The 20,304-nt window shown below is 37.8% G+C and overlaps 1 protein-coding gene across 2 annotated transcripts in view; it reads right to left on the reverse strand.

Annotated features, from left to right (window-relative positions):
- col11a1a (collagen, type XI, alpha 1a) overlaps positions 1-20,304 on the reverse strand; it is a 101,672-nt gene that overhangs the window by 23,386 nt on the left and 57,982 nt on the right. For both annotated transcript variants that reach the window (XM_028569215.1, XM_028569214.1), the window contains exons 33-44: positions 17,296-17,349; positions 16,057-16,101; positions 15,840-15,893; positions 15,594-15,638; positions 12,003-12,056; positions 10,932-10,985; positions 6,889-6,942; positions 6,356-6,463; positions 3,897-3,986; positions 2,662-2,715; positions 275-382; positions 13-120 (exon numbers count right to left, since the gene is read on the reverse strand). In XM_028569215.1, coding sequence (XP_028425016.1) covers positions 13-120; positions 275-382; positions 2,662-2,715; positions 3,897-3,986; positions 6,356-6,463; positions 6,889-6,942; positions 10,932-10,985; positions 12,003-12,056; positions 15,594-15,638; positions 15,840-15,893; positions 16,057-16,101; positions 17,296-17,349 — 828 coding nt within the window. The remainder of the gene's footprint in view (positions 1-12; positions 121-274; positions 383-2,661; positions 2,716-3,896; positions 3,987-6,355; positions 6,464-6,888; positions 6,943-10,931; positions 10,986-12,002; positions 12,057-15,593; positions 15,639-15,839; positions 15,894-16,056; positions 16,102-17,295; positions 17,350-20,304) is intronic.

Below are 20,304 nucleotides of genomic sequence, written 5' to 3' on the forward strand. Positions count from 1 at the left end.
TGGTTGACTGACCTTGTCACCATCCTCTCCAGGTGGACCCTGAGGTCCAGCAGGTCCGGGCAGACCAACAGGACCCTGGACGCCATCACGACCAGCAGGACCTTGAGGTCCTTTCTCACCCTAGAAGAGCAAAGACATTCCTTTTAATTAGATTTTGAAAACTAAAAACAGCTGAATTGAAGGTCAAAGGGAGGAAAAGAATAAAAAAAACTATTTAGGTGACAGAAATGTTTTGTGTCGGCCACTGTACTGTAGCAGAGATAAAAATGCTTACAGGTGCTCCCTTCTCTCCAGCAGGACCAGGGGGACCCTGAGGGCCAGGTCTACCAGACAGGCCAATCGGACCGGCTGAACCAGCAGGACCTCTTTCACCAGGAGAACCCTGTGAGCGTGAGAAACAGATTGATATGATGAGAATTAGAGGCAAAAACTGTGTTCTGTTTGTTGTGGAAAGAAACAGATTGATATGATGAGAAATTAACCTGAGCATGCAAAAACTGCCATTAAGTGTTCTGTTTGTTGCACCTTTTAGGAGGAAAAGGAAAAAGAAGGACAAGCAGGTGGCTTTTTGTATAAAGCTGAAAGCAGCCAGCATTATCTGCTAGCTAGCTCTGAACTCCCTGCTGAAAATTCATGAATAATGATGGTGAAAGACACTTAAATCTCACCCTTCGTAAAACATGAATTAACTTTAAATCTCTGCTTCACTGAATTAACTCAATGTGTACCTGCATTCATATTAACCATATATTCCAAGAAAGGCATGGCCCTACCAGAAATTCAATATAGAACCAAACTGCAAATTAAACTGTTCTATGTTCTTATAAAATCAAAACCTAAAATGTTTTTGTCACCTCTTAGATGATCGAGATTATTCTGTGACTACATTTATAAAAATTGATAATATATCATTTTCTTTGCAAACTTTCTAAATGGTTTGAGTTTATTTAATTGATCTTTTTTTATTTTTTTATTTTACAGCACTGCTATCCCTAAAACTAGTTTTAGTGTCCCATGATCCAAGAATAAAAACCCTGGAGCACATGAAAAACAACCCTCAAAACTATATATTGGTGGATTACTATGTTTTCTACTCTACAGTGTGAAGTAAGTAACTAGAATTACTGTTTAGTAATTCTAAACAGTATACACTATAGTCTACAATATGTATGCATATTAATGTGCAAAAAGGTAAATGAAGTTAGATTACTTTAGTGTGTTAAATTTGTGTCCTTGAGTAGGAAATTACGAATTTATTCATTTCCCGGGGTTTTACAGTAATTACTGTGGCGGAGTCACATTGCTGCTAGATTATTCTAAAAATGTTTAATTAAAATGTTCATGCATACATAAGTGCTGAACACTAGACGGTCAAGTATCCCCTGAGCAGAACTTTGCCATGAGCATAATCCCATTATGTGGAAACCTGACTTTATACTGCAATCAATAACATTTCACTATCAAGAGACAATAATAAGAGCCTATTAGATCATTATTTAACACTTTTTTGCTCAAAATGTCTTGTGTTTTTAGCAGCTATGTATTTTGTAAATGTATTGCTTTAATACAAATACATAAGTGGGTGCTAATTAAAAAGAAAAAAAACAGATCATGATTAGGAATAAGAAAATAACTATTTTAACATCAGCAGCTTCTTGCATCGTGCTAACCTTACCACTGAATTTTGTGAAGAAGCTCTAGAGTCTCTGTGGCAATTTGAGAAGAATGAACACAGCAGGCTTAAAGTGCCAGGATGCAACCTTTGGGACTGATGAGGCATGTGTAGGAGCAGAGAATGACTAGACACTGACTCACCATATGGATGCTCTCCTAGCTGTGCGGTTATTTGTGTGTGTGTGTGTGTGTGTGTGTGTGTGTGTGTGTGTGTGTGCGCGTATTTGTGTGTGTGTGCGTGTTTGTTTGGGTCCGTTTCTGTGTGCCAGGAGGCAATGGAGCAACAGTCTTGATACCCAGCTACTCTAGTGCATGATCGCTCTAAAGACAAATCACTGTGTGCAGTGGGATGAGATGACATTGGAAAATTAATAAAATGATTACGTGACTCTGATGGCTTAATGAGTTGTGTATTACACATGTACAACTGAAATAATTTACTGTTTGATTTTCTCTCATGTCTGCCTTAATGTCACTGTGGCTGCAGTTCAACAGTTTTTATTTACCTTCAGCACATGTAATTCCTGCTGTATTTGAGAAAACCTAGGCTCTCCTTTATATAATGTAGCTACAGTTGTGATGCACTTGAGCGAGGCACCTAACCAAGCTGCTACAGTGGATTTAAACACAGACATTCCTAGAATGTGTGTGTGTCTAATACATTCATGAATGTGCAGCACTGCCCAGCTGAAAAGACACACTGCTCAGCAAACCTGTCATGGGGCAATAAAACTTCAAACAAACAAATACATCCATGTAACTTTCTCTCATAAGTTTGCCTCATAAGGGGTAAATTAAAGCCACTTTTGAAGCTTTGTCCAAATGATGTTAACTGCCCTATCGGGTGCTTGGCATATGCATGCCTTTCTAAAACATTAAATATACTGTACCACCCTTCACGCTAAGCAAGAACACAAATTAAATATTAAAAATAATCCAATACAGAGAGGAAAAAAAGATACAATATCTCAGAAACATTATACTTACAACAGGACCAGGTGGACCCTGGGGCCCCTCTCCTCCCTTCAGACCTGCTGGGCCCTGGGGAAAAGAAGAAAAAAAAAACAATTGAAGATTCTCTTGACATAGCTGTTAAACCCTGTGTGACTTTACATCAGCCTATGCATTCCCTTAACAGCCCTGCATTTTTTAACATCTCCATCATCAGATGCCAATCCAGACTGGACTGTCTACCTTCGTTTACTGGTTTGTCACTTCAGCTAGACACCACTAGAAGTGTGCTTTGAGTGCAATTTATCTATTCCGAGAAATATCACTGCTATAAACATTTTTATCCTGATAGAGCACAAGCATGACAAATGCAGTATGTGTAAAAAAATCCATAATAAACATCCATAATAGGTATCTAGCTAAGGTTATTTATGGCACGTCTAAAAAAGATATCATTCCCCTCATAAATGTTCTCTCGTGAATATTGTTGCGAGAAAGTGTGTGTGTTTGTGTGTGTGTGTGTGTGTAGGGGGGAGATATGGATACATAACATAAGTACACATGTGTGCATTCTTGTATGTTTGTCAATGCACAAAAAGTGTGTGTGTAGCTCCCTAGTGGGCCACAAAAGAGCACATGGCAGTGTGGGTAATGAGTCTCTGTTGGCTGTGGCTGGGTGCTGGAGTAAATTACAATGGCAGAAAACAATCAGCGGTGCTGCTGGCCTGCACAGTCTGACCGACCTTGAGAATGCAGACAGCACATTACTTCCTCTCCCCACAGTATATCCATTCCTAGCCACGGCAGTCTAATTGCCAACATTTCCCACTTAATAATTTATTAAGTAAATAATGCATAAAGAGATAAACAAATAACTTTGCTGCCCCCCCAAAAAAATGCTGGCGCTAGAATATGAAAAACAATTCAAGTCCTAGAGTTAAAGCAGGGAAATATTTTGCAAATGGTTCCCAACAATTCCCTACTTCTATAATAGAGGCCCACGATGCTTTGCGGCGGTTAAAACAGCGGCGTCAGTGGTGGTGGAGCGATGCAGAGGCACGCCTGTTCATTTGTAAGATGTCGCTTTGGATTTCCTCTGCACCGGATTGATTGCGAGGAGTGAATTCCAGGGCTGGTGTCTCTAATGAAGTGAATGGCTGTAGATAGACGCTGGTTCATTTCTTATGTAGCAATGTTCTGTCACTTTCTACTAGCAAACACATGTAAAGGCAAGCTTTGATGAATAGGTGCAGGTGGAGTGTAGCTCTTACCGTGGCACCAGGTAGACCTCTTTCTCCAGGGAAGCCTCGAAGGCCGGGGGGACCGTCTTTACCAGAGGATCCCTGAGGTCCGGGGTCTCCCTATACACACACAAGAACACATGTTTGTGTCAGAATTAGTGTACTTCATAAATGTTGCACCAATACAGCATGGTTAATAAATACAAAACATAAACATAAATACAAAAAGGCTTATGTAATGAAGAAGGGTTTATGGGTGAAGCAGAGAACTGTCCTCTATTGTGCTGCCGACCTGAAATGATGTCCATCAAAGCAAAATGCCAACTGAGCCTGATCAGACAATGAGTGAAAATCGTAGATAATGCCAGACTACCAAAGTAAAATTAGGATTTTTAAATCAAAATCATAGCCTGGTTCATTAGGCAGGTTGGTACACAGCTTAAGTGTCAACATGACAATCAGCACTATGCCATTTGTATACAGGAAACTGGTGTATGATGAGCTTTACTGAACAAGTATTCAACCTTTGACCCTTTCATATCAGACGTCTGTTACAGATGAATCACTGGGAACCACTGACAGTGCATCAAAACTGCAATTGTTGTTCCATTTACGTCGCTGTTAAAATTACACAGTTACTTTATATAGAAAAGTACAGAATAAATGTAAGTTTCAGTTGAGCCCCTCTCCTCATACTGTGTCAGTCTGAAAGAGCCTTTAGTCTTCCGTTATTGCTGTAGCAGCAGTAGGTACTCTGTCTTAGGAACAGCAAACTTTTTGTTTGGAACTTTACTATTTTAAATTACTTTCTTATTCTTTTATTTAAAATCTACGTATTTATCCACATACACAACTTTTAAGGTAACTTTATTGCCTGTGAAGTTTTGAATTGGTGTTTGCATTGTGTCTATATCGGTTTGGAGATGCAAAGCACATGACAAGCCAAATCTTGTATTTAAGAACTGCTCTGTGACTCAGACAGAACCTTGAAACCTTGAAAAAAATCACAACTTAAGAAATGTCCATCCTCCTAAGAGAAACATCCTCCTCCTCTGAGCCCCGTGCTTGCAAGTATATTTCTGCATCTATGAATTAATAAAAAGTATTTAACTTTACTGCTTGCAGATGAGCAATAGAGAGTTCTAAAAAAGTCCATATTTATTGAAAAGCATATGACAAGTAAATATAGTATTTTCTAATGGCTTTTTACATTCCCAGGAACAGAGGTATATTTGTTTTTGAAGCTTGCATTCATCCTAATGGGCCATTAGCCACAATTAGTTTGAAGTATGTGTTTTTCATTTTGATTCATTAACTAGGGCACCACACAGTTAATACATAAGTCTCATATATGTACTGTATATATAAAAAAACAAAAAATAAATGTATACTTCTTAGAGGCTAAAAAGCTCAAATCAAAAGTTAACTAAATTAAACTTTTGTGACTGAAATGTGCTTGCAAGTAAGGATAATCAAAATGTGCAAGCAAAAATGTGTTCAGCTTCTGCAAATGTTTGCATGCTCTCCCCCTTCCCTAACCCTCACCTCAGACACTGAACCCACTTTTAGAGTTTGTGTAAATAATTGCAAGGCAATCTTTTTTACTTCCTGTTTGATTTTGTAAACCACATCTCTAAAACAATGACATTTGACTCCAGACAAAGTTACTTGTGGCTTTGTTCACTTTTTTTGTAATGGCAGGCTGACTTTATCTGCAAACGTGGAGGCACAGAAGAGTGGGCTTCGGAGGTATAAGAGGATTTGGGCTCTGCTGCCAAGACCTCCACAAAGTGTCCCTGGCATACAGATGCACATTCCTGAGCGGAGTGGGGAGGAAAGTGGGGCTGTGAATGGCAGAGGCACCCCATACTTCTACAAAATGGCTACTGTCTGCTCCTAATGAGCACTCAATCGCAGGCCAGGGAGGGAATGTAGACCAAAATCTCAGCTACTGTATCTTCAGAAGTCTCTTGCCAGAGACTAGTATAGCACAGAGAGTAATGGTGAGATTTGGGTGTTTGCTGGGGTGTGTTTCTGGGGAAATTTATTGCTATGGATTTATTTCTGCTTTCTCACAATTTTATTAAAGCAATCCAGCAGTCCGTTGAGCTTTGCATGCCCTCCAGAAATATAACTGCTTTTGAATGCAGCTGGCTCAATCTGCAAAATCACAGCATGTACGATAATGGCAACTGCATAAATTCAATTTGCAGCCCACCTCTATAGTGCAGATCTCTCTATCAACCTCCCTGGCTTCCTCTCTTCGGTATAATTAACACAAATCTACAACGGCCCATAAGAAAATCCAAACCCACACTTTTACACAAATGTCTATGGATATTTGTTACCCACCATAGAAGAAAAGGGGGAGCAATGGGGCCATTTCTAGCATGTTATGCTACTATGCAAAAACAAATGAGCATTTATTTGAGAGGAACAATATGGAAGAATATTTCTCTCCCCTTAAGTGCAGTATACTGGACACATACCTTAGCTCCCTCCTTGCCAGCAGCACCTGGAAGACCCTGCTCTCCCGGTGGGCCAGGGGGTCCAGGGTGGCCTCTCTCACCAACAGGGCCAGTCTCTCCAGTTGGTCCCTAAGATGCCATCCCACAGTTATTATTTATTATATAATTATATATAATATTATATTATTTTTAGTTCAAAATAGCAATGATACAATATGGCAATCTCCTTCCAAAATGAGAGCTGTTGTGAACAAATGTGCAATAGATCTACCACATTTTGCTTAAGGGCTCAAACATACCCACCTGAGCCTTTGTCTTATAGTTGTATATTTTAATTGAGTATTTCTTTTCTAATATGATACTAATCACTGAGGATGGTGATCCACAACACCATTAACACATTGCTCGCTTACATATATTTTCATTTTAAATTGCCTTGAATAGCTCTTACAGTTGTATTGTTTTGCTGCTCACAAAAATGCCCTCAAGATGTCACATTCAAAAATGTAATCTTTAATAATAAAATTATTCTTCAAATAATAAATTTCTCTTACCTGGGGCCCGACGACACCTCCTGGGCCTGGTGGGCCAGTTTTTCCTTGGAAACCCTGAAGAAAATATTACAAAGCCTTATTTATACGGTTTATGATAACAATGGAAAGATAGCTTATCTATTAAAACCCAACTAAAGAAACCACAGGAATTTTACTTGAATTTGTTTCAGTTGATAAGCAGGGATTTAGGTTTTGGCTTGGTATTACCTTGGCGAATTATATTCCATCACAATGCTGGCTAGTAAATAACTGTAGGCAAATGTAGTCTTTAGATATAGTCAGGTCTTCAGGTATATTGTATACATTGATTGATTAAGTAGATATTAAGATTACATTATAAGATTGTATTTCTTTTAGCATTAACTGACAGTAAACAGTAGACACAAACAGGAAACCGAGAGCGGGAGATGACATGAAACAAAGGTCTCTGGCTATCAGGACGCCCATTCATGAAGTATATGTATTGTACTCGACCATAGACAATATTTTACTCTAATGGATCATTTGCATGCTGGATCCATTACTAAAACGTATGCCGGGCAAATCTGACAGGAGCAATAAATGTTTACATGTGAATGTAAAGTTCAACACAATGATGTATTTGCTGCACCTGTTTTTGAATAGTGCATTTCCCTTATCCCTACGGTAGAATAGGATGTCTAACTTAAGTGCTTTACCTTACACGCAAGTATTTTGGGAAAACATTATAATGAAATTTTCATTTAAAATTTGTAATACTAATATGGTAGAAACGCCAGAAGCATTAATACGGTATCTATCTCTTCGACCTTTTTTATCACATAAATGAAGTTCCACATGACCTCAGAGTTTGGCCGGTGCAAGATTTATGAAGCAGACAGCAGGCAACAGAGCAGACAAAAGACACCTGACATGCAGAGCTGTATAGTAACAAAGTAGAACTACTTCACTACTCTACTTAAGTACTAAAAGGCTGTATCTGTACTCTACTGGTGTATTCTTTTTTTCTCCTACTTCCACTTTTACTTGAGTACATATTTTCGATGAGTTTAATACTTTTACTTAGATACATTTTTTTATGTGCTGCATCGTTCCTCGTTACTGTTGTGAATTCCTCACGCTACGGAGACTGTGTAGGTTACAGTGTGTGTAAGAAATCCCTGAGATTGCGTTGTTTCTTTTCATTACGGTTGCCCGTTCAGAAGTCAGAGACCATGTAAGTTTGTAGTCTTTATATTTAGTTATTGTTGCAGCAGATTAATCTATTCCTGAGTTGTTTCAGTCTGCAGTGAGTCCTGAATGTTAACCCCTTGACCCTGTGATGTGAAGCTGCTAGTTAATCTGTATGTTGCTAGCTTGCTAACTTTCCACTGTACATCACACATGTTACTAGCTAGTGTGTGACATGTTTTTGGGGCTTTAATCGTTACTGTGCTGGAGAGGATGTTCATTTTACTTGCACAGTGTGATAATTGTACATTTGATTTCAGTATTTGTTGATATTTGTTATTTTTAATATAATATATTTAATATTTGTTAATTCCTTTGGCTACAGTGTCCTTTAGGAAATACATTTGAAATAATATAAACAATATGATATTCAAACTTTTGACTGATTTCTTTAATAACTAAATAACACAATATTTGTACTTTTACTTTCAGTACTTGAGTAGTACATTTTAAAATAAACTACTTGCAATACTTAAGTACAAAAAATGTTGAATAATAATAAATAGCATTTATACTTCTACTCAAGTCACTTTTTTGATAGAGCACTTGTACTTTTACTCAAGTATGGGTCTCTAGTACTTTATACACGTCTGTTGACATGTTACTGACAATGACAGGAAGCAGATTACTCTATAAGGAGTATACCAGGTAGAAGGGATATATGGATATTCAGAGGCTAACAATGAGTCACTCAAGAGTAATGGGTTCCTACAGACACACAAGCACACACACACACACAAGCACACACACACACACACACACACACACACGCTTTGTTTGTTGCACAAGTTTACATTCACAGCATGTGGTTGATTTGCATTGCCATATTCCCCATGGATATGCTTAAGCAGATTCAAACAGCAGAACAGGACAATCCTAAAGAAGTTCAACATCTCAAGCATCGACTCCAACGCTGCAGCACAGGTCAGATGAACTTCTGTCTTCCAGGAGATGAACAATCTGATCTGAATTGGCTTGAGTCCTTCGAAGTACTCAATATTCCCCAAATATTAACCCAGTGTGATGCTTAAAAGTCAGCTCTGCTGCACACTGTCTTTTACATTATAATTTTGACTTTTCCACAGATTTCCATGGGATCTTCGATTCCCTCAGTTGTCAAACTCCATACATAAGCATATTTCACTGAGGTATTGCATTTACAACTCATTTAATTTGTAACTTTTTATCCTACAACCAAACAAAGTTTTCAAAACGTAGCTTTTAGAACGCCGATCCTGCCTGACTTATGACTCCAGGCCTATCGATCACTGTGTTGTGATTCATGGTGATGTATTATTCAATGGAAACCCTCAGGCCATGCTGTTACAGCATCGGCCCGGATTCAGAAAGACCGACTCAAATCTTTATTTGCACTTCCTCAAATGCAACTTGTGGGAATGGGTGCCTATGAGGATCTTTACTGCTGTGATCTATTCTCATATCAGATGCTTGTGGAGCATGTTCATCTGTCCATAAATCTATGGCCATAAACACATTAATGAAGGCTCTATTGCCGTTACTTGAATAGAAGCAAAGGCAGGGAAGCACTCATGTGTGGTGTTGTCTATAGGAAAGAAGCAGGCAAAAGGGGAAGCTTTAATGACAGAGGCGATGATCTGTCAAGCTTTTAGTAGAATTTATTGCCTTCTGAGCCTCGTCAAACCGAGGTGCCCTGATGCATACCAAGTACGGAGGAATCGAATAGAGGGCAGGGGATTGCAACGATATGTGATCAAGTCAAACTTTGCTTTGTTTGTGTTTATTGTCAGTTAAATCTTATGTCCCATGGGATAAGCCATCTATGCATCAATGCATCTTCAGTACAGATTTAGTACAGCCATTTCTCATTAAGCTCATAACTGCACATCTGAAAAAAACTATGCGAACCACCGTTCCATGCTGCTGCAACAAATGTTATGTCTGCTGCTTTTGTTATACCTCAGTTACATTCTTATTATAAATATTATTATTTTAGAGCAGGCAATGCTACACAAGGACACCTTGTTGCAACTGGACAATCCAAGTTCAGTATCCTTCAGGTGCATATTTGTAAACTTGTAACAAGATAGAAGGTGCATCAGAAAAGTATGCTTCCCCAGCTACCTGGTGTCCATCTCTATGAGATAGGAGCCTGAGCCATCTGGATTCTCTCAGTCAGAATGCAGTGTGTGTGTGTGTGTGTGTGTGTGTGTGTGTGTGTGTGTGTGTGTGTGTGTGTGTGTGTGTGTGTGTGTGTGTGTGTGTATGTGCGGGTGCGTAAATAGAGACGAGACAAGCAGATAGACAATGTTCACAAGGGGTTTGTCTTTAAAATGTTGCCTTAAGAGAGATGTCTGCCCCTTTGGCATCCCACTGAGATGTTGTCTCACTGATTGTAATCCCCTGCATAAAATAGCAATAGAGATAAGAAGTGGAGGAGGAAGAGGGGAGATTCAATTGAAGTGCAGCTCACTGATTGGGAGGATCAGATCTGTCCTGTAATCGAAAGGCAATTTGAAGAATGAGAGCTAAAAAGGTCTCGTTGGCAACTTTAACCTACATGGCAGTGAGTACCAGCCATTAACACAACAAAACTCATTTTTGCAGGATTAAAACAAGATTAGACTGAGCACTGAGAGGAGATTCCTGATTAAACATTTCTGAAAAAGTTGTAAGGTGTCACACTCTTGTATTGTCTTATACTGTCCAAGTGTGAGAAATTATGTTTTATCGAGTTTCCAGCTCAATGTGAGGTTTTCTATTCCTACACTCAGCAGAAAGTTAGAAGCCGAGCCTAATCAGAGCCACACGGGTGACTGAACGCTCAAATAGGATATTGCATCTTCAGGACTCACCGTCTCTCCACGCTGACCAGGGTGCCCGGGCAGCCCGTCCTTTCCAGCTGGTCCCTGTTACGTAGAAAGCAAGATTCACACTTAGCAGGTAACCAAGTACATTCAGAATCAGTTTTGTTGGCCAAGTAAGTGTGTATGCAAACATGAACTTGAATCTGGATAATGTCACTATGAAATTGGCCCTATTGCTGGAATAAAAGTTTTTTTTAATTTTTCCAAGTAATAAGATTTTATTATTGCAGTATTGTGCAAATGCTTTGTGAGCACAATATACAGTACAGTCATAACTTCCAGAGTGGCAAAGTCTTAGACTACTGGAACACAAATGAAAAAAATAACAGGTTGTATTTTTTGGTGAAAGAAACAACATCACTAGCTGAGGGCTAAGAGCCAGCTATGAATCTATCCTGAATCGATAGGTGAAAATGATCACTTGTCTACTGCCTAGACTGGAGAGTGAGAAAATGGGTTCTGCTTCAGTAAAAGTCAGACTAATGATCCCTGCACAGAATTAGGGATATTGCTATGTATTACTGCACCCCATGAATTCCTCAAATCAAATCAATTCTGACTTATAATGTTTGCAAAGTGGGCTAATTTGCCACTGAGACAGTAAGAAGAGGAAAGGAAGTATGAGCGTCGACACTGAACATCAGGGACTAGCGGAAAACCATACACCTTTAGCGTGTGGCGGTACTTAGGTGGTCCGGCGAAAACTCAGGTCTTCCCATTCATTTTGAATGGCAATAGTACGTATAGAGCGGGAAATTAATGCGGCGACCGACTCAACTTTTGGAGAAATGCAACCCAACCTCACCCTGCGCTGGCCAACTTGCAGTCCGTTTTGAGATTCCGGTACAGTAAACATCCCTGTCTCTATTGCTGCCACCATAAAGTTTTAAAACTATGAGGGTAAAAACCGATCGGAAAACAATAATTATGAAATATAAAGTCTACTTGTGCTACATTGGGGGGTTAAATAACACACCAGGACGTCACACAAATGGGCCATTTTAGTGATACTCCTACCGTCGCACAACCCTGCAGTGTTCAGAAAGGAGAAATACTTACAGGGGGGCCCTTTGGTCCAGAGAAGCCCACTGGTCCCTGAGGTCCTTGAGGCCCCTAAAGTATAGAAAACAAAAAGTCAGATCAGTGAGAGACGCAGAGATGATTTTATTAATGGTCCAACTAGGCTTAATCTTAGAATGTAATGCAATGCATGAGCTGTGATTTACATGATATATGATAAAAGGAGCATTTCTGGGGTGGAATATTTATAAAGATTCTGAGTGAGAAAGGTCACCTCCCAGTCAAATGTCAAACTGTGATACTGCAGAGGAAAGGTAATCATTTTATATGAGCCAGACAATAGGAGTCTTTTTGTTAAATGGTTGTTTGTATTCCACTAAGGGCATTAGCTAAAGCCATTAGATAACCCATAATTATCATATTGCATCCTGACATATTATTTCCCAGTACAAAGTGAAGTATGTTGATCAGCTATAAAAACTGGTTGTGACAAGAGTTTTGAGACAGCCATTTGGATGTTTAATTCATATTTAATTGTGTGAATGCTGCAGCATTCACAGTATTGTTATCCGATTCTTTATTCTTCAACTTTATTTGGTCGCCTCTTACTTCTGCATACTTTCAGCTACAATAATAAAAAAAAAAACATTAAAATATCAAAATGGTCAGCTCTTTAAGCACACGATGGGACTTCTTCAACTTTTGTTTTGCTATTTAAACTTTTTAAAATATTAAGCTTTTTAAATTTTTTATTTTACATTAAAGTTGATGGGGCAATCTTCAAATCCTCTTCAGGCTTCTTCCCTTTTGAAATGCTATTCGTCTACCATACTTTCACCTCTAGACGTCATTTAAACTTTAAACTGTTCACAAAACCTTTAGCTATCACAGTTATATTCAGCTTCATGATATCTTTTACAGTTTTTGTGGTATCACTCTTTAAGTCGAGTGTTTCCTTCAGGCTTTTTCTGTGCTTATAATGGAGTGAGTATTGCATGAGTGGGTGATGACATCATTATAGTGGGAAGTCTTGGAAAATCATCTTAAAACCTCTAATTTGCTCTCACACCCACAATAGTTACTTGCCATACACAATTTATAAGTCAAAGCTAATGACAGCTTTTCAGAAAAATATACAAATATTCCAGTTTTGTTTCATACATTCTGTGTGTTATATAGCATTTCATTGAAAGTTATACTAATTTAAACCATTCCCACTTTTTCAACTATTCTCACTGCTTTACCTTCTTACGCATTAAAGCCAGCAATTTAGTTTAGCTTTAGCAATTTAGCTGTTAGCATTCACAAATATTTTCTGCAGGAAATGCATTTTCGAGTTAAATATTTTATTCAATGTAGGTGTGTACCCCTCAACAATGAAGTACATATTTATTTGCTTGGTATATTTAATGTGTAATGATGGTTGTGACTCATGAGCAGTGGGAATATAAAAGGCCAGTTTCGAATACAAATTTGTTTTCAGAAAGCTACTTTACAGTACGTTGTTGAGGTAATATAAGGACTTGGGATTTAGAGACAATAAATATAATTGACAAAATATTCAGTGCAAATTGGTTAAATCCATTGCATTCTAATATAAACATGACTCAAAGGTGACTTGGTAATATAATTTTATCTTTAAATCATATTCATCCATTTGGTTTGAGTTTACTTTAACTCACGTGTGCTGTTTTGGGCCCAATTAAAGATTTTTCGAAATAATTTTAATTTGAAGAAACATGGACTGCAGAACTGTTAAGCAGTACAGACAGAGTTCACAACATTATAGATTGTCCAGCTGGAATTTCACAACTTTGAATCTCTCAGAATAAAGTCCACCAACATAGAAACATGTAATGCCCTGCAGCGCACTGAACTACTACGACTACCATTTGAAGTCACTGTTCCATTATTAATGTGACTATTATCGCCACTGTTCATCACATCCCCAACCGGCACCGTCAGACACCACCTACCAAGAGCCTGGGTCTGTCCGAGGTTTCATCCCAAGAGGGAGTTTTTCCTCGGCACTGTCGCACTGCTTGCTCTTGAGGGAATTACTGTAATTGTTGGGGCTTTGTAAATTATAGAGTGTGGTCTAGACCTACTTTATCTGTAAAGTGTCTTGAGATAACTTGTGTTATGATTTGATACTATAAATAAAATTGAATTGAATTGTATTTTGAAAGTCAAAAGCTGCCTATTAATATCTGCTTCAACAGTGTTCTGTGAAACTGCACTCTGTGGGACTGAGGGCAGCCATTTTAGCCACATGCATACTCAACATACAGTAGAGAACATGGAGTCATTTGACTTGTTCATTTAAACCCTGATACCCAAATCCAATACGAAAATCCAGTTGATTGCAGTTGATTGTAACCAACCAAAGCACTAACCTACAGCTTCACAGTTGAGTATTTGTAAAACAAGTTAACTTCAAGGATGCTTAAACTTCATTAAATTATGCTTATGATTCACAATCCAGTGTGACTTTAAATATACTAAATGTGACTATTTTAATGAGTCATGATGAGTAAGTTACTGTACCTGGCTGTGTAGTAAATGTGGAAAGCAAGAGCTTCCTTTACCCAGTTTGGTTACACTCCTACATTCTTGTTTTTGCCTTCATCTAACAGAGGGCAGGCTCTGTTTTCTGATGAACCTGCCCTCATCATGCTTTGTCAGAGTTGTAATAAATTCTATTTCTCTCTATTTCTAGTGTTAGGAAAATATCAATGTAAACTGAGCACTTGCTGCAGCTGCTTTTTTTTGTTCCGTGCCTTCTTTGGATTTCACTGGATTCCAATCAATGTTTCACATTTTCTATGTTACACAGCAACATAAAATTTCACTAAAACACCACTGGAAATCTATCAAAATCTAATAAAAGGTATTTAATAAGGTGGCACTGTTGGAAGGCTTTTATTGTGAAGCAACTGCAGAGCTTGTTATCTTTGCCACTGAGTTAGCCACCTACAGCTAACTTGTTTAAAACATTGCAAATGAGAAATATACTTTATTACAACGAAATGGATAAAAACTGAAATGCTGCTGTCTCTTAGATGAAGGTAGCAACAAGAACATTAAAGCAAAACTCAAAATGACAGCAATTGCTCTACATGGTTCTGTGTGTACAGTGTGTCACCTAAGCCCTAACCAGTAAACCTATTCATTTCTTTTGGGGCAAGGAAGACTTCATAGAAAAAAGAATCACTTTATTTTGATGAAATGGAAGACACAAACATGCATTAAATTAAAGTTAATTAAATTAAAAGCTTCACTGATTTTGAATAACTCTGAATCTATTACTTCTTAATTATTTACAGTTAACCCTTACTGATCTTATTGTCTTACTACACTGTCATCCTCCAGTAAGAGCACCTAGTGGGAATAAAAAAAGCATACAAAGTATGCCCTACTAGATTCATTTATTCAAATCCTTATCTCATGATTATGCTTCGAAACCTTTGAAAGATTTGAAGGTCAATACTGACTATATCTTGGATTAAACAATTAGAATCAATTCACATTAAGGCCTTAAAAATTACGATAACACGTTGAAGTCTAAATATCGTCATCATATTGTAGGTGGATGACACTGAATGGCTTAAGACAATATAAAAGACTTACTCTCTCACCAGGCCCGCCTGGAGGGCCATCGTTGCCTGCTGTGCCCTGCAACACACAACAACAAATCATCATCAGTTAATATAAAGGTATGTTTTTACACTACCCATGGGGCTCGGTGGGAGCAGTAGAAGGAGGCATTGTTCACAATCTGTCATGATTTTATTTCTGTAAAATTCTGAGTGCTACCCAGGATAAAAGCCTAAACTCAGTGTGAGAGTTTTGTTGTGATTAGCATAGCTGGTGTACCTTGGGACCAGGTTTTCCTGTTGGACCTCTGGCTCCTCGACCCCCACGAGGACCCTACAGAGAGAGAAAAACTCAAGAGTCATACAGAAGCCTGGTATCACTATGTACGAGTTACGAGAATGTAATGAAACTGTTAGAATGCATAGAATTCAGTTGAATACAAGATGATTTAATTAGTTTAATTTATTATGGAAATCATGGAGAGAAAAATACATACCGTTGGACCTCTTTGCCCTCTTGGCCCAGGTTTGCCTGCAATGCCCTGTTAGATAACCAAAGGCAGAACATTTAGGCACTCACACATACTTTCTGGTTGTCATTATTCAACATTAACTTCACTCCACTTCTGACAGGATCAACATCTGTCCTTTCGACAATGCCAAACAACCACAGAACAATTTGTTTCCTGTTCTAAATTATTAGCTTCGATAAATGAAACAATAGTTGTGTTAAATAACATTTTCCTGAAGTTTCAGTGCATTGAGCCACATCTTACCTGCATGAGTCTATGAATAAAATCTTTTTTAAAAAAGTGAGTTTGGGCTTTGGCCACTAATATCTTTGTTAGATATTAGGAAACAGGGACACAACCGGTCATAATCTCAATGACAACAAAAAGTTGTACTGGAGTTTATAGCTACAATATGCACTTCTTAAATGACAACAAAGAATTGGCTAAGTAATATTATTTCCAATGGTTGGCTGACTTAAGCAGGAGAAATAGCCTGCCAAAAAATGCACAGATCAAATTTCTACAATAGCTGCAAATGGCTTTCTGGACAAAATTGGATGATTTTATGAAAACAGTATTGACTTGTATTGAATTGATTAATTTTGGCAAATAGCCTTGGCTTAAGTGAGACAATGTACTTCAAAGTGTCCATTAAATGATTCTGATGTACTCAAAGGAAAGCTAATTTTTTACCACCACTTTATACATTTATTTAAAATGTATAGTTTGTATTTTTATTATTATATTTTTATATATATATATATATATATGTATATATATATATATATTATTATTATTATTTAAATATGGCTATTTCATAATTAACTGTTGAAAGTAAAACCTGCACCGTGAATTCTTTCTTAAGGAAATTGTGTGAGCAACTTATTTTTTTTCCAAGGCTAGACATGAGGAGAGGGGCTCAATAAAAGCACAATTGTTTCCACATCTTTTGTTCTCTCCCCAACATTGATTTTGCTGCTGCTATTTTTTGTGCCAAGTCACCATAGAGATGCCTTTATAATAGGAATCAATTTCCTTTTGTACTGGGATATCATGGCATGGTGATTTTCATACACAAACAGGCACAGTGTGTGTGTGTGTGTGTGTGTGTGTGTGTGTGTGTGTGTGTGTGTGTGTGTGTGTGTGTGTGTGTAGGAACCCATCACTCTTGAGTGAATCATTGTTAGCCTCTGAATATCCATATATATGTGGGTGTTTTCTTACCCTAGCTCCTTTCTCGCCATTGGCTCCAGGGAACCCAGGGAAACCACTCGAGCCCTGTCAATAGGAGAGGGAGATATCATGGAAGGGAAACAAGACTGGATGGGTCAGGGCATGAATGCTAATGAGGGCTCATCCTGTATTTATCTGCACTATTGTTAGATATCATCTTCAGCTACACACTGTAGTTTCACACAGTTTATACTATGGCCCTTATAATATAAAATTCCATGAATTTAGCATGAGTTTGGAAAATGAAAACTGATTACTTCCATGACCTTAACACTTTGTTCCTTTCTAAATTTGTTAATGTTGTTTTCAAGAAAACAAAAACACTTTACTTCAGTTGGGTTGAACACTATTTAATACAATGAACGTTTTCAAAATTGTACTTTAAAACACATTCTCAATGTTCCTGTGCAGTGAAAGTTTTACAAACACATTTCCCACATTCCCAAGAGAATATATCAAATTCAGAAACTTTCCCCACTCTGGTGTCTCCACAATGTTTATCAGGCTGGCAGAATAGAGGAAGTTTCTCAGGCAAATTCTCTATACTTATATGATTATGTGGGAAGCACACAAACACATACAAAGAGAGAAGGACTTTAAAACAAAAGGCTTAGCACAAGACCCCTGTAAACACAAGACAAGGTGAGATGATGTTTTTCTTTAGTCAAACTCTGTGAACAGGGGATTAAGAAGCAGCTTACCCATTCTGCAGCACCTCGCCACACGTTGCATTAGGGACATTCAATAAAAATTCAATCAATGACAAACTTTGACTTCCTCCAAATATAAGAGTTCCACAAATCACTACAGCTTGATTATGTCTAATACCCCATGCCTCTGTAAAAAGCTTACACTGTCAAATTTTGATTTACTTATTAATTTAGTCCATCATGTTTTATCCCATGGGCAGTCCTTGGACATGCCTGTGGCACTGCTTCATCAGAATACAAGCTGGCAACGTCAACTCATGTTCATACTTGCCTGTAAAAAATCGTTTATGATACTGCGCCTGTAATAAATGCAAGTACATGTCATCAGCTCTTACTAGGATCTAAATTATGAATAGTTTATTCTTTGTCTGGTAAATTCAAATTAACAATTTCATAGAAGCAAAGACTGCTGTCACATTCTAAAAGAAACCAACATGGTTTGATGCATAGTTTTTAACTAGGGCTGGGTTTAAAAAATTGACATTGGATCATTCAAATCGATTATCTTTTAAATGATCCAATATCGATTCAAAAAATCGATCTTTTAACCCACACAGACCAGTAGGGCCGCCGGTGATCTCGGCCGACATTACTGTCTTTAGGAGGTTGTAGCGGGCTCTTTTTTAAAGCTAGAGTGAAGATATGAATCTAGATGACCTAAAACATCCATTGGTACTAACCAATGGATAAAATGTCGGGAATGGGGCTAAATATAAGTAGGCTCAATTTTGGTAAGGTAAATGGCTATTTTAGGATGTATGGCTTTAGGTATATACCATCTGTGCACTACACCTTCTGCACCAAAGAAAGCAGAATTGTTTCTGGTCACTCAACACTCACTGACTGTAGAGTTGCAATTTATTGTGTTGACTGTTGTGTGTACATGTTAAATAAAAAATACATTAATGTAACTGCTTTGGCGGTCAACGCTTAATGTAACCCTTTGATTTTTTTTAAATGCACCAGGTTATTAGCCTGGATGCCAGCCGAACTTAGCCCCGCCAACAACATTCAAGGTCGGGAATCTGAGTATGACCATGTCAGGCTACCAGGTTATAGGGTTCTTTGTAAAATGTACAGCACTAGTTCTCTGAGAATCTCTTTCATATCCAAGCAAAGTTGGTATTGTAACTGAAATATCCCTAATCAAATCAAATCAAATTGTAAACTGAAACAAATTGGGACTTTGTGGATCAGAATTGAATCAATTTGCAAAATCAGTGGCGATACCAAGCCCTATTTTCAACATCAGTGAATCACTTCAGCATAAACTAAAGACATTGGTATGATTCCCATGATTTCCAAATGAGACAAAAATTCAGCGTGCCACCATGTTAGACTTGGCAGGACATCTGCTGCATTGCTTTATAGCAAAAAGTACAAGAGGGGACTGTTCTGTCAGCACAATCCCAGATAAAGCCTGTAGAGTTTGTGGGTTCGTGGAGGGCAGAGAGAAATCTGTTTATGTGGTCTTGATTTCAAGAAACACTAGAGCAAACTGCTGCATTGAGAATTGTCTTAGTTACAAAAATTGAGCCATTGTAATTGTGCAAAAATTAATTAACAATTATTTATATTAAAAATCTATATTCTAATAAGATACCCTTATTTATTCATAACTCATAACTAATGACTTTAAAAATAGTTAATGAATGATTCATTAATGATTAAGTTTCTGGGTTGCCAGGTAATGAAAGCTATTTCATTACCTGGTAACCCAGAAACAAGTTGTTTTCCTTTATATTTGGTGATAATGATAAAAATAAATATTGGTAATGCTTATTGGTTTCTTACTTTCTAATAAGCCATTAAGTCTGCAATTACAAAATGTTAATATGGTGTTAATACATGTATTTTGATCAAAATTCTCTGCAGCACCTTCCCAGAAGAGAAAGAGCTAAAAGACAAAAGAAGTATTACGCTGAAGGAGGATATCATGAGTCAAAGGTTATTTGTTTTTTTTTCAACCTGGCAACTCAAAGGTTGTTCTTTGTAATGTCCTAACCCTAACCCAAGTGTAATAAAGCTACTTCTTACAAACTCTTTGTAAATGGTACCTTACTGGTAACTGGTAACAACTGTTTAACAGGTACTATCCTTAAAAAGAAGCATGAAGCATGCCTAATATTGATGAGCACTAAAGCCCTCCAGTTTCAAAGGAATGCAGGTAACACTCATCTCTCCTACTGGTTCTGCACTAAAATGGTGTGTTTTCACAATGAATTTCTTCTAATAATTATTTTGATGGTAAATCAATTTTTCCATGAAATCATCAGGCTGTCTAGTGCGG

This window comes from Perca flavescens, chromosome 22 (assembly GCF_004354835.1).
Source record: "Perca flavescens isolate YP-PL-M2 chromosome 22, PFLA_1.0, whole genome shotgun sequence".
Taxonomy (NCBI): Eukaryota; Metazoa; Chordata; class Actinopteri; order Perciformes; family Percidae; genus Perca; species Perca flavescens.